Below are 14,638 nucleotides of genomic sequence, written 5' to 3' on the forward strand. Positions count from 1 at the left end.
AATAAGTACTTCAACCCTAGAGAATGATTCCTTAAAACTAAGAACAAAAAAAAAACAAGAAAAAAGGGGGAAATTAGTAAAGTTAATATACGTGCCAAGTTCAATGTTACATGTAATATTCCACACCTATAGGCTATATTTATAAAAATATCACTTTAAGTATCTTGGTGCATAGGGAACTTTTCTTTTTCTCATTTATCTACTTGGAGTATCTACCTGGTATTGATATCACTGGATCAAAGAGTACAGACATTTTAGTCAATATTCTCATATAATTTAAAATCATTTCTCCAAAATGGCCGGACTGATTCCCAGTTCCAGCAAGAATGAAATGAAATGAAACATTAAGTTATTTTGGTAGTGGTGTAATTCCCTAAAACAAAAGAAGCACTAAACTCTGCCCTGATCAAATATTAGGAAAGCTTTAAGTGACCACATCAATAACAAAAACAATATGGTTATAATACAAGATGCAGAAAAGGTTTTTAACAAAATGCAATACCCATTCCTTTTAAAAACTCTAGAAAGCAAAGCAGTATTTAAATAAGTAGAATTTATCTAAAACCAAGAGCAAGCTTTATCATTAATGGGGAAAAACTAGAAATGTACCCAATAAGATCAGGGGTGAAATAAGGATATCTATTATCGTCACTGTTATTTAATACAGTGCTAAAAATGCTAACTATAACAATAAAGCCAAAATTAAAGAAATTCAATAGGCAATGAGAAAATTAAACTATCACTTTTTGCAGATATTATGATATACTTAGAGAATCCTAGAGAATCAACTAAAAAATAGTTGAAACAGTAACATTAACAAAGTTGTTGAAAATGATAAACAAAGAGAAGTCATCAGCATTTCTACATATTACCAATAAACCAAGCAGGAGGAGATAGAAAAAGAAATTCCATTTAAAATACCTGCAGGCAATATAAAATACTTGGGAATCTACCTGCCAAAACAACGCAGGAACTATATATGTGAACACAATTATGAAACACTTTTCACACAAACTCTGCTCTGGTCAGGCCATACCTGTAGTTTTGTATTTAGTTCTTCCACTAGATTTTAGATGGAATTTATTCAGAGCAGGGAAACCTTTTATTGTTAAGAAATTTGAGTCAATATAATGAGTTTGGTTATAAGAAATAGAAATGTTTAAAAGAAGGGAAAAAAAGAACAGGAAGTTCTAACACTGTCAAAGAAAAATTATTAACACTCTTCCCTGCCTTTTAGGCAAGACTTCAGAAGCAATCTAGTTTAATTTTATATTTATTCTATATATGAACATTTCTCCCTTAAAAAGAGATGTTCAGACATAGTTCCCAAAGACCTCCAACAAATCCCCCTGCTCCCAGAAAATTTAAGGTAATGTAGGGATTTTGAACAAGGAAAAGGTCATAATATATTAAAATACAGTTTAGGGATTAACATTCTAATGCAATAGTCCTTTTCTCAGTTTCTTGCCTAATCACTGCCCTACAGTGATTTCTGGAAGTAAACAAATATCTTCCCTGAAATAAATATTTAATCCATTTTTCAACGAAGCAAAGTGAGTCAGAGAACTATAAGGTTAGGGAATGGGAAAGGAGAGAAGCCCTGCAGAGTTGGAGGAAACAAGGATTTTTTTTTAATAATATGGCTTAAAGAAAAAATAATTCTAAAGACTAGAATTCTTATGTGTTCAAAGTTTTGATTCTCATCCTTAATGTATTTCCATACAGTTTTACTAAACAGGAAATTTCTAAAATGCTTTAATATGCTTCAGGTATTTAAAGAATTGTTATGTGTCAGTCATTTAATGAACATTTATTAAGCAACTAGTTTGTGCCAGTCACTGCCCTAAAGATGATTTAGAAAAAGCCAAAGTATATTCCCAGCTCTGAAAAAGTTAATAATCTAATTAGGGAGATGACATGTAAACAACTAGGTACAAAAATCCTTGAATGATAAAGGGAGTACATTTGAGATATAGACTAATTATATAGGTAAGCCAAATTTTAAGAAATAATCAGTGCACTTGGTGATTAAACTTTGGGGGAGAAAGAAGGGAAGGTTTTCCTTTTTTGTTTCAGTGCATGGAACTAAGACCTAAAAGAGAGTTATGAAGAGGTTCATTTTGGCTTAATATGAGAAATGTGCACTAAGAGTAGAATGAGCTCATTCAGATGTTACTGAGTCGCTCATCAATGGAAGTGAAATTTTGAAATTTTGTTAGAGGTATTCATGCTTTGGATGTCCATTCCCACTGTAGGCTTTTAAGATTATAATTGCCTCAACCTTCAACCTTCAGGCTTTTTTAACCTCTTTAGAGAAAGCAAAGAACAAGATGACAAACCAAAGACTTAATCCCATTCTTAGGCCTGATTTATTCAGGTTTCTTTTCCAGCAGCTATTACATTCCCTAAAATGGAACCATTAATGAACAGTCTAGACTTATTACCAAAATTAAAGTGCAAACTTGTTTTATAGGTGGGTTATGGGTAAAGGAATAATCAGTATATTCAGCGTGATTAAATTACATGAGAAAAGATGCCATGAAATCATAGTTGCATATTGCCAGTGACTCCATTAGCTTTTCCAAATGATCTGATTAGGACACATTGAAATGTAATAACATAGAAACAATGTATTAAGTACCTAAAACACTCATGATTCTTCTTCTTAACTGGGCTATTTGCCAAATTTATTTTATATTTTTTAGTTATGCCTTAAATAAGATGCTTATATCAAAGAAATGTAATCCTAGCTCATTATTTCCTTCTGAAAGATACTTGTAGTTGCTAATGTGAGCCTAATATCATTTTAGCAGATAAAACAACAAAGAAGGAATTTACTAACAGTTTTGTACGGATGATTTTTCAGATTTTTTTTTATTTGGAATCATGTATCTTTTTTAAGTGATGCATTAAAGCATCAATAATTGAAAATGTTATTTATATTTAACTAAAAGGAACTCTACCATATATTCCATAAGCTTCTTATGTTAATTAGTTGAATGAAAAAAAGTAAATAGGAAATTTAATTTGTACCCTAATATTGAAATTTATAACCAAATTCTTTGTGAAGAAAATAATATAAAATTGGGAATTAAGATTGTTGTGCTTTGCAAGAAAATTAGCTTTTTTGATAAAATGGTATTATAATACCTAATACTTACATATAGGATGCTAGTAGCCATATATCGATTCTGTATTTTTAAACAAATTGCTCCCTAATCCTTCCATGAGTAATAATTTATTCATTCACAAGTGTATGGTTGCATTTTCAGTTAAAGAAATAAAAATATGAACTTTACATTCCCTTACCACCCTTTCCATATCCAATCAGTTCAATTACTTGCAAGGTTGTTGATTTTATTTCCACAGTTTTAGTTTCTGCCCCAGTCTCTCCACTCACAGGACCACCATGCTAGTTCAAAACCTCAACACTTTTCATCTAGGGTGTTACAACAATGGTTCTTCTTGCCTCAAATCTCTCCTCCCTTCAATCTATCCTTGATATGTCTGCCAAAGTAATATCCATAAAGCATAAGTCTGATTCTAAAGCACTCCCCTACTGAAGATTCTCCACAGGTCTAATGATTACCCATTAGATAAAAAAGAAACTCTTCTATTTAATATTTAAATACTTTTACAATTTGACTTCAACCTGTCTTTCTAGATTTATGACAGTATTTCTAGCCCCCCTGATCAACTTGATGTTTTTGGAAAAGACAAACCACTTTGTAAATCACTTAGCGCAGTGACTCACACATAGGAGGTGATTCATAAAGACTTGTTTACCTTCTCATTCATAACCTATCTCCTTTCTCTGTGCCTCTATAACAGCTGTCCTCCATGCTTAAGATGTAGTTCAACATCAAGAGCTTTCTCTCCTACTTGAAACCTGTTTGAGATGCAAGTCTTTTCCTTCCTGCCCTATAAATTAACTTGAATAACTGTATATCCTGATATGTGTGTATGTTTTCTTACCTGATACAATGTAAGCTCTTGAGCAAAGGGTTTCATTCATTTTTTGTCTTAGTATTCCCAAATCCTAGCATAGTGCCTGGTACACATTAGTCATTTAGTAAATACCTGATCAACAGCTATTTAATAACCACCTACTATGTGCTCAGTAGTAAATGCTGTAATACAGTTTCAATTGCAGTTGATCAACAGAGGGGAGATTAAAGAGGAGGTAAAAGAAGGTCAATGCCTTAGAGATAAGAGAAAGGCTTCTGCCATTGAGATTTGTATAGTAATATGACTGGGTCAGGCCTGAACTTCTATAAGATTAATTTGAAAGATGAAGGGAAGATGGACAGAAGTGAGAAGAGACATGAAAGTGGGAAACTAAACAAATGGCTTCTTCCATAGTACAGATGATAAGTTGGCCCATCATCAGAAGAGAAAAGAAGATGTAGAGGAGTGATATAAATTGATTGAATAATAATCATCCAGTTAGTCCTTTGAAGAATAAATAATTCCCCCCGGATATTCAATGTGAGTCTTTCTGTTTTCTACAGGGCATTTGTACCACGACTACTGCGTTTTTGCACTTCTTCTTCCTAGCTTCATTCTGCTGGGTACTGACAGAAGCGTGGCAGTCATACATGGCTGTAACAGGAAAAATTAGAACTCGACTTATAAGGAAGCGCTTCTTGTGCCTTGGATGGGGTAAGCACATTTTTTAAAGTACCCTTTCCATATTTCATTAAATTGAATCGACAGGGTCAGATTTTGAAATAGGATCACTCACATTTTTAATTGATTTTTATCTTTGGAGATATTTGAGGATAAAAATCCTATACATAATAATAGGTATTTCTGAAAGCCTGTTCATCATTTGGAAATTGAAAATAAGGAACAAGTTTCCAAATTACCTGCCTAGGTGGCCAATTATAGTCTTCCCCATGCACATGCTATAGTACCTGAAACTTACATATGCAGAAAAGGAAACAGTTTCTGCCAATTTATTTTCCCCTAGAAATGTAAAAACTCTATAATTTTTCAAGACCCTTGGCCTTTATGTATGAGAGGTAAGGTATAAATCCCAATTAGGTGCACCCAAAAGATAGCTGTAAGGAAAATCTTGAAAGTGATTAAAAAACTAATTTTATATCAAAGGGAGGAAGCCAGCTAGAGAATCAGTGGGATTTCTTGTTGATGGTGGGCACATGGAGAATTCACTGATGAAAAGGAGTTGGATGACAGATCAAATATTTTTTTTTGCTTCAGAATCTACTGAAGAGGGAGACTCTTGTTCAATTTACTATCCACAAAATAAATAGGATTAATTTATTGACAATGCTTGAAACTAAATTGACAAACCAAATGTAAACATATCACCAGGACCAAATGGCATCTACTAAAGTATTTTGAGGCTACACAAGAATGAAATTAGGGGAGCAGGTTAAAATATATAGAAGTTGGCCACTGTGACAATGGATTGGTAAATTCACATATGACACTTATATGTATGGAAGACTCTAAAGGAAAATCAAGGAATTCTTTAAGAGTGAATCCCACTCCATACTGAGCAACCTGGTGTTGTTTGTGGTAACTGGTAAGATTATGGACAGGATTATGGACAGTTTATAAATCCAACATTCAAGGGAAAGTGCTTTCTCTAAATGTAAACCATGACCAGCATTTTTTTTATTTCACTGAGTAGTTATATATCTATGTAGATAAATGAAAATGTAAAGAAATATTTACTTAGTCTTTTAAAAAATCTGTCAAGATTATTAAAAACATCAGAGTTATATGGACTGTTACGTCCATCTAATAGGGAACCCAACACTTTTCTTGATGAAGAATGATATTTTTTAGGTTTTCTTAGAAATTTCTACTCAGATTTATTTTAGTTTATATCTTTATTATCTCTAATACATAATGAAACTCCCAAATTTAGGCAACACTGAACACTTCTGCATTATTCCTTTTCCACACACACACAAAAATCACTGTATAAGTTTTCAATTGATTTATCTGCTTAAATGTTGTTTCCCCACTAGTAAAATATAAGTTTTTTGATGGAAGGGACTATTACACTTTTTTCACACCCTCAGTCATTTGAGAAATGAACAAAGTAAATCCTTAATACTTATTGAATGGATGAATGAATGGATGAATGAGGTTATCCAGTGGGAAAAGATTATTTGAAGACTTATTTGCATTTTTTAAAAGGGGCAAATGAGTTTTGATGTAGACAAGGGTAAAGTAATGAGTGTAATGAATAAATATCTAAATTATATGCATAAAATAAAGTTATGAGCTATTAATCATGCCCTAGAAAAGGGAGCAGGGAATTATTTTCCATTTCCCCCTAAGGACAAAATAGTAGAATGTAAGTGTCTTGAGAGCAGAGACTGTTGGCATTTTTTTTTGTCTTTGTGTCTCCAGGCCCTAGCTAAATGAAGCAAAAACTTAAAGCTTGTTGCATAAATAAATGAGTGAATTAATTAATTAATGGGGAACCTTTCCAATGGGGAAATCTATCTTTTGAAGAATAATGTCAATAAAAAGTGGCTGATGATTTTTGATGTGGACTAATATGAAGTAATCTATGTAATTATTTAATTATGTGTATGAAATGGGGTTATGAGCTAATAATCCTTCTCTGGAAAAGAACCAAAGAATCATTGTTCATTTTTCAATGTGGACATTGTTTCAGTGTGACTGTGATAAAAAAAGCCAAAAAATATTGTGAAATTATCTAGAAGGATATAAAATAGAAAATAGCATTCTACTCTTTTATTATATCAAGAACACTATGAAATGCTGAACAATTAATTCAAATATAATATGTTGAAATTAGAGAAATCTAGAAAGTCAAGTAGAATGAGGAGAAAGACAAGAAAGTCACATTATGTAATAGTAAAAACAGATTGAGAATCTTCATTTAGGAAAGGCAAAGCTTGACCAAGGACAAAATCTATAAAATCATTAATCATATAATTAATACAAACCTAGATTTATCTACAAAATCCTGACATTCAAGGAGAAAAGGGGCCCCTCTTTGAAACCTGAATAAGGTAAGTTTAAGACTCATAAAAAGATCACTTCATATGGAGGATCATTACCCCAAGAGGCAGTGCAGGTATCTTTCTTTATCAATGGATTGCAAGAATTTTGGATAGTTGTATGAGTGATAGGGTATAAATGTCTGTTAAGAGAAGTTGCTATGTAATTAACCTTAAATATTGACTTCAGAGAACAAAAACCTGTACTCTCTCCCTATTTGTCTTTGTGTCTCTTTTGGCAAGAGAGTATAAAGTTAAATGAATCATAACTGAGTAAGTGGAGAAATCTATGTTCCTATATTCACGTAGTAGAAAGTGGATGATATAGATTGAAAATTAGCACATTTTCCTTAGAATGTGATTGAATGAATATGTCCCTGCTATTATATTTCATCATCCATCTGTGTTTTGCCTTCTGGCTTTGAAGCTGTAAGTTTTCTATAAATCAGGAAAACCTACTCTCCTTTGAAAAAGAAAGTAGAGGGGGGAAAGCTAGAAAGAAACATCAAAACTATTATTAGTTCATGGTAAACCAATGTCAAATAAGGTAGTTACCTAGCAACATCAGAGCAATGTTCTGGGTTGAAACCTGGTTGTCACTTGAATATTCTCATACTTGAAAGAAAACATGTTTCCTTCTGGAATTGTGTTTTGCAAAAATATTCATCCACATGCTATTCTTCTATTTTCACTTCATGCCATGTTTCTCAGGCAAATGGTTTATATAGAAATGAAACAAACTTTGGTCTTTGCTTTCCTTGCAGGTTTACCAGCATTAGTAGTGGCCATTTCAGTAGGCTTCACCAGAACGAAAGGATATGGAACTGATCACTAGTAAGTCCATCCATAGTGATAAATCATGTTTAGAATTAATTAATTATGAAATATGCCTCATCGGTGCTAGTTTCCCCACTGCTAATGACTTAACATTTTGTTCAAGAAGTCTAACAATTTTTTGCAGAAATTGCATCAGTGTAGGATTAAGGAGGGAATATTAGGTGCATAAAGGCTATAGAATTATAGATGGAGGGCTTTGTGGAACCCATGTTTGCGAAGATCTTTCTATAATATCATTACTGTGTCTACCTATTCTGTTCTTATGTATGATATTTTGCCATTAAAATGTTAAAGAGTGAGGGGCACCGTGCTTCCTTTGTAGTTAACATAACTAATGTCAATGAATGTTTTCAGCTGAATAATTCTTAGTACATTTTGACATAAAATGTCAATCTGACACAGAATATGCAGTATCACCATGAAGACCCCTCATGGATATTGTCATAAGATCTATGTGGTCCCATTTGTCAAGTCAGCCAAACTTTTGTAACTATATAAAATAGTAATATAGGGTTCAACTCATTTGATTTGGCTCAGGGAGCTTGCACAAAAGTAGTATCACTGTTTATAAGATGACCAATATTTAAAAGTTTTAAAATGATTAAATGTTAGGGGGCAGCTGGGTAGCTCAGTGGATTGAGAGCTAGGCCTAGAGATGGGAGGTCCTAGGTTCAAATCTGGCCTCAGACACTTCCCAGCTGTGTGACCCTGGGCAAGTCACTTGACCCCCATTGCCTAGCCCTTACCATTCTCCTGCCTTGGAGTCAATACACAGTATTGACTCCAAGGTGGAAGGTAAGGGTTTTAGAAAAAAAAATGATTAAATGTTTCTTGATCTATGTTTGAATTTGTGTATGAGAGATGGTGCCTGTGTATATACATCCAAGGTGGGGATCTAGGAAAGAAGAGGGAATGAAAGAGGAGAACAAGATGCTTAATGCCTTCTCTGCGACCAAATCTAAAATCCTAACAGCAGAGTGGGATTTTGCTGAAGGAAGCTTTGCCAACAAGAAAAGGCCAGCCCCAAGGGACTATTTCCCCTCCTTGAGTAAAATGATTTGAAGGACAGGGCAATTTGAGGAAAGACAGAGTAGCATACTCTCATCCAGTTCTAAAAAACAGAGCTGGAGAGCAGGATTTTTAAGTGGTATGATCAGGATGTATAAGAAGCATGGAAAGATTCAGAGCAGAATAAGTAGGGGGCAAAAAGTTCAATAGAGATGATCAGATCATTGGTATGCAGGGGCATGGAAGACTGTGATAGAACACAGAAAGGAAGAAGCAGCTATTTCTTCTCGAGGTTTTGGCAGGAGGTTAGGGGGAAAATATAGTTAATCTAGGAGCCTCTGGATAGAATGAACTGGTTTATAACAAGCCCTAACACATTCCCTATGACTTTTACTTTATAATTTGCCAAATAAACAGCTATAGTCTCCAACCTCACTTCCTCCTCGATGAACCAATAATTTGGAAAGCAAGCACAAATAAGAAATTCATGTTATTTGGATGGTAAAAAGTATAGCAAAATAGACGAACATCTGCATTGCCCCATGATCTTGACTGTTCAGCGCTTCCATCAATCTTGAAAGAGCTGAAGCCAGCACCGTACCTCAAATTCCCTCCAAAGATTTCTAAGGAAAATGGTTTAATAATGGATATTGGTTACACTTTGCCATGTTATAATTAAATTTTTGTTGTCCAAAATATTAGACCCCCAGGATGAAACTTCTAGGCTCTATAGAAATCTGACATTCTACTACTGAAGATCAATGTAGTAATATTAAAGGAAAAAGTAGATGATGGGGCTCATTGTTAGAATAGCCTTTCTACAACCAGATGGACTCATCTTATTGTCTCATTCCATTCTATGCTCAGATCAATGATTTGGATCATAAGATGATGAAATTTTACTCTCTAATTCATATTTTACAATCTCATATAGTGAATATAATTCATTTACATATTTTCTTTTGATTCCTCTCCAATTGTAAGGAAACAGAAAGAAGAGAGGGGAGAATGAGAAATGCAATTCATGGAAAGCAAGTTTTAAAATGCAAAGTTCCATTATTTAATGGAAAGCACCCTTAAGGTGAAGAATCAAGAATATTAAATCTTTCTAGCATATTCAAAGGAAGTGTCAATCTATGTGGAGGCATGATTTGGGAGCCCTAGACCACTCTTAAGGAGCTGAATAGAGCATAACATTAAAGTCCTATTTTCTTATTTATGTGCTGCATAAGCTAAGTGCTTGCAACACATTCCTCAAGACAAGTCTATAATAAGCTCTTTCAGTAGTTACTAGTTTTATTATTATCATTAAAAATAAATTCATTCAGATATTAAGCATCCAGGGTGTGAGGAATATCCAGGGTACTTGGCTTAGAAGAATATTTAACATCTGTCCTCAAAAATGTTACAAATTAGAATTAAAAAAAAATTCTTCAATGCATCTGTGATTTCATCAATGGGAGTAATCTCTGTAGTGGTACAGGCTATATAACCCATCCATGACTTCTGATCCCAGGTGACTTTTAGATATATTTTCAAATAGAAACTTCATTGGGGTGGGATGGGACATCTACTCAATATTCTGGGACCTTTTCTTTAAGACTCTGTTAATGTGTATTCTGTTGAGCCTATGGATAGGCTATCCATCTCTTATATTTGACTGGCTAACCTCCTTTTCCATCTTAACATCTCACTGATGATACCCTTTTCACTGCTTCTTCTGTATAGTTCTCTATTGGTAATATATTGACTCTTATTAACTCCCAAGTGCTTCTCTGTTGCCCTTTGAACCATATATAATTTTAATTCTTAGAAAGAGGAAGAGAATATGAAGGGAATTATCATTTATAAAGCCCCTGCTATGTGCCAGGCTCTATGTTAAGTGATTTAAAAATATTATCTCATTCGTTTTCACAACAACCCTGTGAGAGAGGTGTTATTGTTTTTATTTTATGATAGAAAAAAATTGACACAAACAGAAACTAATTGACTTGCCTAAGGACACACAGCTAATAAATGTATGAGGCCAAATAGAATTTTTTTTCTTCCTGACTCCAGACCCAGCGCTCTATCCATTGTACAAGCTATCAGTCTCTCAGCCTTAAGGCCTTACTGGAAGATTATTGTTATTAAGAAGATAGGTCTTTGTTACTGGGAACATCTGAGGGCTCTTAAAAGCATTGCATAATTACTCTTTCTTCTCTTTTCTTCTTGTTCAATCTGAGACATTGTCTATCTACAGTTCCTAGCCAAACTGGATAAACAGCTCTGTGGATATCCATCCAACTCCATAAACAAGTCTAGAGCAGTGGTGTCAAACTCAAAAATGCATGGGCCACTAATCTGAACAGAAGCATCCCTACAAGCAGAATATTGATTTATTTTAAAATATGTTATCTGAATTTTATTGTATTTTTATTTATTTTTTAAAAAATATTACCTAATGGCATTTTAATCTGGTTCTGTCCACACATGGGTTGTTGTGGACTACATTTTGGACACCTCTGGTCTTGAGAATAGCATTCTTCATTCAAGTGCTTTTTCCTATGTGGATGACATCAGACTCTTTTCAATGAAGCTTTTCTTTAAAAAAAAAAAAAGGTTCCGCATTTTTCTAGGTCTGTGTGAATGGCAGTGTCATCCACAAACAGGGTAACCTGGAGAAACTCAGTATCAAAATATCTAGAAACCCAATTTTGATTTAGACTCAGTTCTAGAATCCCACCTAAGATTGAAAAATGTCTGCTGCTTCTTATTTTAGGCCTCACCTAATAGTAATAGAATTGTTAGACAAATGTATTTGTCTTATTACATACATCTTTCGAGGAAATGTATGGTAGAGGTCTTTTCTATTTTTTTAAATATGTAGAGGTCTTTTCTAACTTTTTTTCTCTGTTCTTTGCCCTCCCAGTTTCATTTTAAACATCCTAAAGTTGAGGCAGTTCTTTCTCAGATATTTCTGCAAACTTTTTTGTTATAAACTTCTTCTTACTCTTTTGTAAGATAAGACTGCTTACAATGTTCTACCATCCTTTTCTGTAACATTCACAGGAATTTATTTTCTAAACTGGTATTTCCAACAGCTGCCATATTTCTTGGCACTAGTTTAGGCAGTTTTTAGATTTTTTAGATCTCCTCCAAGTGATGATTGATTTAAGCTACTTAAATTCCCATACATTACAGCGATAGTTTCAATGGTCTTTCATCCTTTTCACATTTTAAGTCAATAGCTTTCATTTTTATTTAGTCTTTCTCATTTGATATTTGTCCTAATTAGCTTATAAATTGGCCATATACAGAAATTTCAATCTGAGACATTGTCTATCTACAGTAGAATTATTTTCACATGAATAACTGTCATTCCTTTAAAATATAACCATTTTCTTTTACATTTTTTCCCTTTTTGATGTACATGGTGTTTACCATGTTCAGTGCCTCTAAACTACCTTCTTGAAGACACTATATATGTACTATAGCAGGGGTCAGCATACTACTCAATGTGGTAAGAGTAGTTTTTATAATCTTTAAAAAAAGCTATTCTTAACTTGTTGACTTAGCTTTTTAACTAATTAACGAAATGAGGTAGTGGACTAGATTTGGCCTGTGAGCCGATGTAAAGTCCACAAGTTTCTCTCTCAATTCTTAAATATGAACCAAGTTTTCTAACATATTTTTTACCATCCTCTCTCATACTCACATCCTCATTGAAATCATCTGTATTAAAATGTATAGTTTTAATTTGGAATGTTTTTTTTTCCTTTTTCTTCATATGCCCTTCTCTACCTCCTCATGCTCTACAATAAATATCAGGACATCAGTTGCTTTACCTTCTAGGCAGTTTCATGTTTGTTTTTTTGGTTTTTGCAAATGTTTATCATGAATACTACAATATGAGATGACCAATGAAATGATTATTCTGGGTACCTTTGAGTGCATGACAAAAGCATGGAGTGGGGAAGGGTTGCACACTGAGAAGAACTTTTAGAAATAAACTATTGATCCCTAAGGTTAAAAACAAGTACTTTTAGAGGTAGGAATGATGACTTGCTCTCAGTAGGATGAAAAGCTTCCCTCCGGTAGCCTCCTCCTGCCTATTCTAAATTACACATTGAACCAATGACTAGTAAGACAGATGAGACCTGTGGCAAACTACATGCCATTTCCACTTTTCTAGGTAACGCGAGAATGAATATGTCTCTCCATATGTTTTTTCATGGTACTATCAATGTAAATTTCTATCTCTAAATGCCAAAATTAAAATAAACACAGCTGCATTTATTTTCTTTGAAAATCTAAAATTTGGTGAATTCTCTTAGTATGCTGCAAAGATATAGAGGCAAGTAACGCATGCAAAATGTAGAATATGCATCTCTTTGCAACTGTTGCTTTTAAATAAATTTCTTCCAATATACTGAAGGCCTGCAGGAAGACCAGGTAAATGGCATGTCTGAATCTTTTAAGACTAGCTACCTCTGCTTAAAAATGCAGTTGAAAATTTTGATAATGGATGGCCACTAGCATTTTTAAATCCACTTTAAATTTTCACTTCAGGGCTGAAAATAAACATAGGAAATCTCACTGCAATGGTAATTTTTCCTAAACATTTTAAGTATCTGAAAGGATTTTTTTTATGAAAATTCCTTTTCAGTGAGACCTGTTCAGTACATGGAATGCTATATTAGTCTTTTCCCCTTTGTGTGTAATTTTATGTGCTTTTCCAATGTTCTAGAGGGCCAAAAAGAAATCGGTAAGCCAAATTGTTTGTATCACATTTCAACGGTTTAATACTCATTACTAATTTTTGTTAGTTCTTATCTAATATTCTTTCCAGCTGCTGGCTATCTCTTGAAGGAGGGCTACTCTATGCTTTTGTTGGGCCTGCTGCTGCTGTTGTCCTGGTAAACATCAAAATCATCTTATTTTCTTCTCTGAGCAAAGAAAGGCTATTTTATAGCAATTAAATTGACTATTTCACAGTATATGTTATATAGAAGTCTTAGCATTTGAAGTACTGTTATGTTGATTTTATTTGACTTTATCATGCTCTATAGGAAGTACATGAGTACTCTGCAATCTTATTTTGAGTTGCAAGTAATAGGGGGGAAATGTGGGCTTTCATTTATACTATATAATTACAATTGTGTAGGAAGCCTATCATTCACTTATACATCTTTGCCCTTTAACACACGATTTACACTGTGCATTTTTTCTTTGTAAGACCTTTGCCATGCAAATCTGTACTTTTCTGCATGCATTCTGCCAGGAACATCTCATAAAGGTCCCCATTTCTCAAGAATGACAAAAGAATAGTCAGAAGAAATCCCTTTGAAATGCAAAAAGATTTTGTATTATTTTTTTCCTTTTATGAAACCTAGAAGCAATTTCTTCAGAGTTCTAAATGTAGAACATCCCCAAAAATGAACATTAATTCTACTACTAATTTGCCTTTGTCTCTCTTAATGAGGACATCTCATTTTATTGGTTCCAAATCTCTTTTCTCTCAATAAATCTGGAAAGTGAGCAAGGGGTGGGGGGGAGTCTGAATTAAATCCAGAGATCCTCATCTTTCTGCAATTATCTTTCTAATTGGAAAATTGTTCCTCAGTTTCTTAAATGATTCATGCACTAAATTGGAAGCAAATGGTACAGTTTCCTCAGCACTCTAAATGTATGAATTCCCTTCATCTAAGGTTTTGTCTTTTCTGCCCTTAAACATTTCAGTATTGCAAGGAACTAAAGCTACACATGATTTATAAGAGAAATAAAATCTGGCACAGGGTTAG

The 14,638-nt window shown here is 33.7% G+C and overlaps 1 protein-coding gene and 1 long non-coding RNA gene across 8 annotated transcripts in view; one reads left to right on the plus strand and one right to left on the minus strand.

The window, feature by feature from the left end:
• Positions 1-14,638, plus strand: part of ADGRB3 (adhesion G protein-coupled receptor B3) — a 954,807-nt gene that overhangs the window by 864,285 nt on the left and 75,884 nt on the right. For all 4 annotated transcript variants that reach the window (XM_001365288.4, XM_007484165.3, XM_056818441.1 and 1 more), the window contains exons 21-23: positions 4,512-4,662; positions 7,775-7,844; positions 13,687-13,753. In XM_001365288.4, coding sequence (XP_001365325.1) covers positions 4,512-4,662; positions 7,775-7,844; positions 13,687-13,753 — 288 coding nt within the window. The remainder of the gene's footprint in view (positions 1-4,511; positions 4,663-7,774; positions 7,845-13,686; positions 13,754-14,638) is intronic.
• Positions 1-14,638, minus strand: part of LOC130457402 (uncharacterized) — a 238,001-nt gene that overhangs the window by 96,228 nt on the left and 127,135 nt on the right. The window lies entirely within an intron of this gene.

Source organism: Monodelphis domestica, chromosome 2 (genome assembly GCF_027887165.1).
Source record: "Monodelphis domestica isolate mMonDom1 chromosome 2, mMonDom1.pri, whole genome shotgun sequence".
Classification (NCBI taxonomy): domain Eukaryota; kingdom Metazoa; phylum Chordata; class Mammalia; order Didelphimorphia; family Didelphidae; genus Monodelphis; species Monodelphis domestica.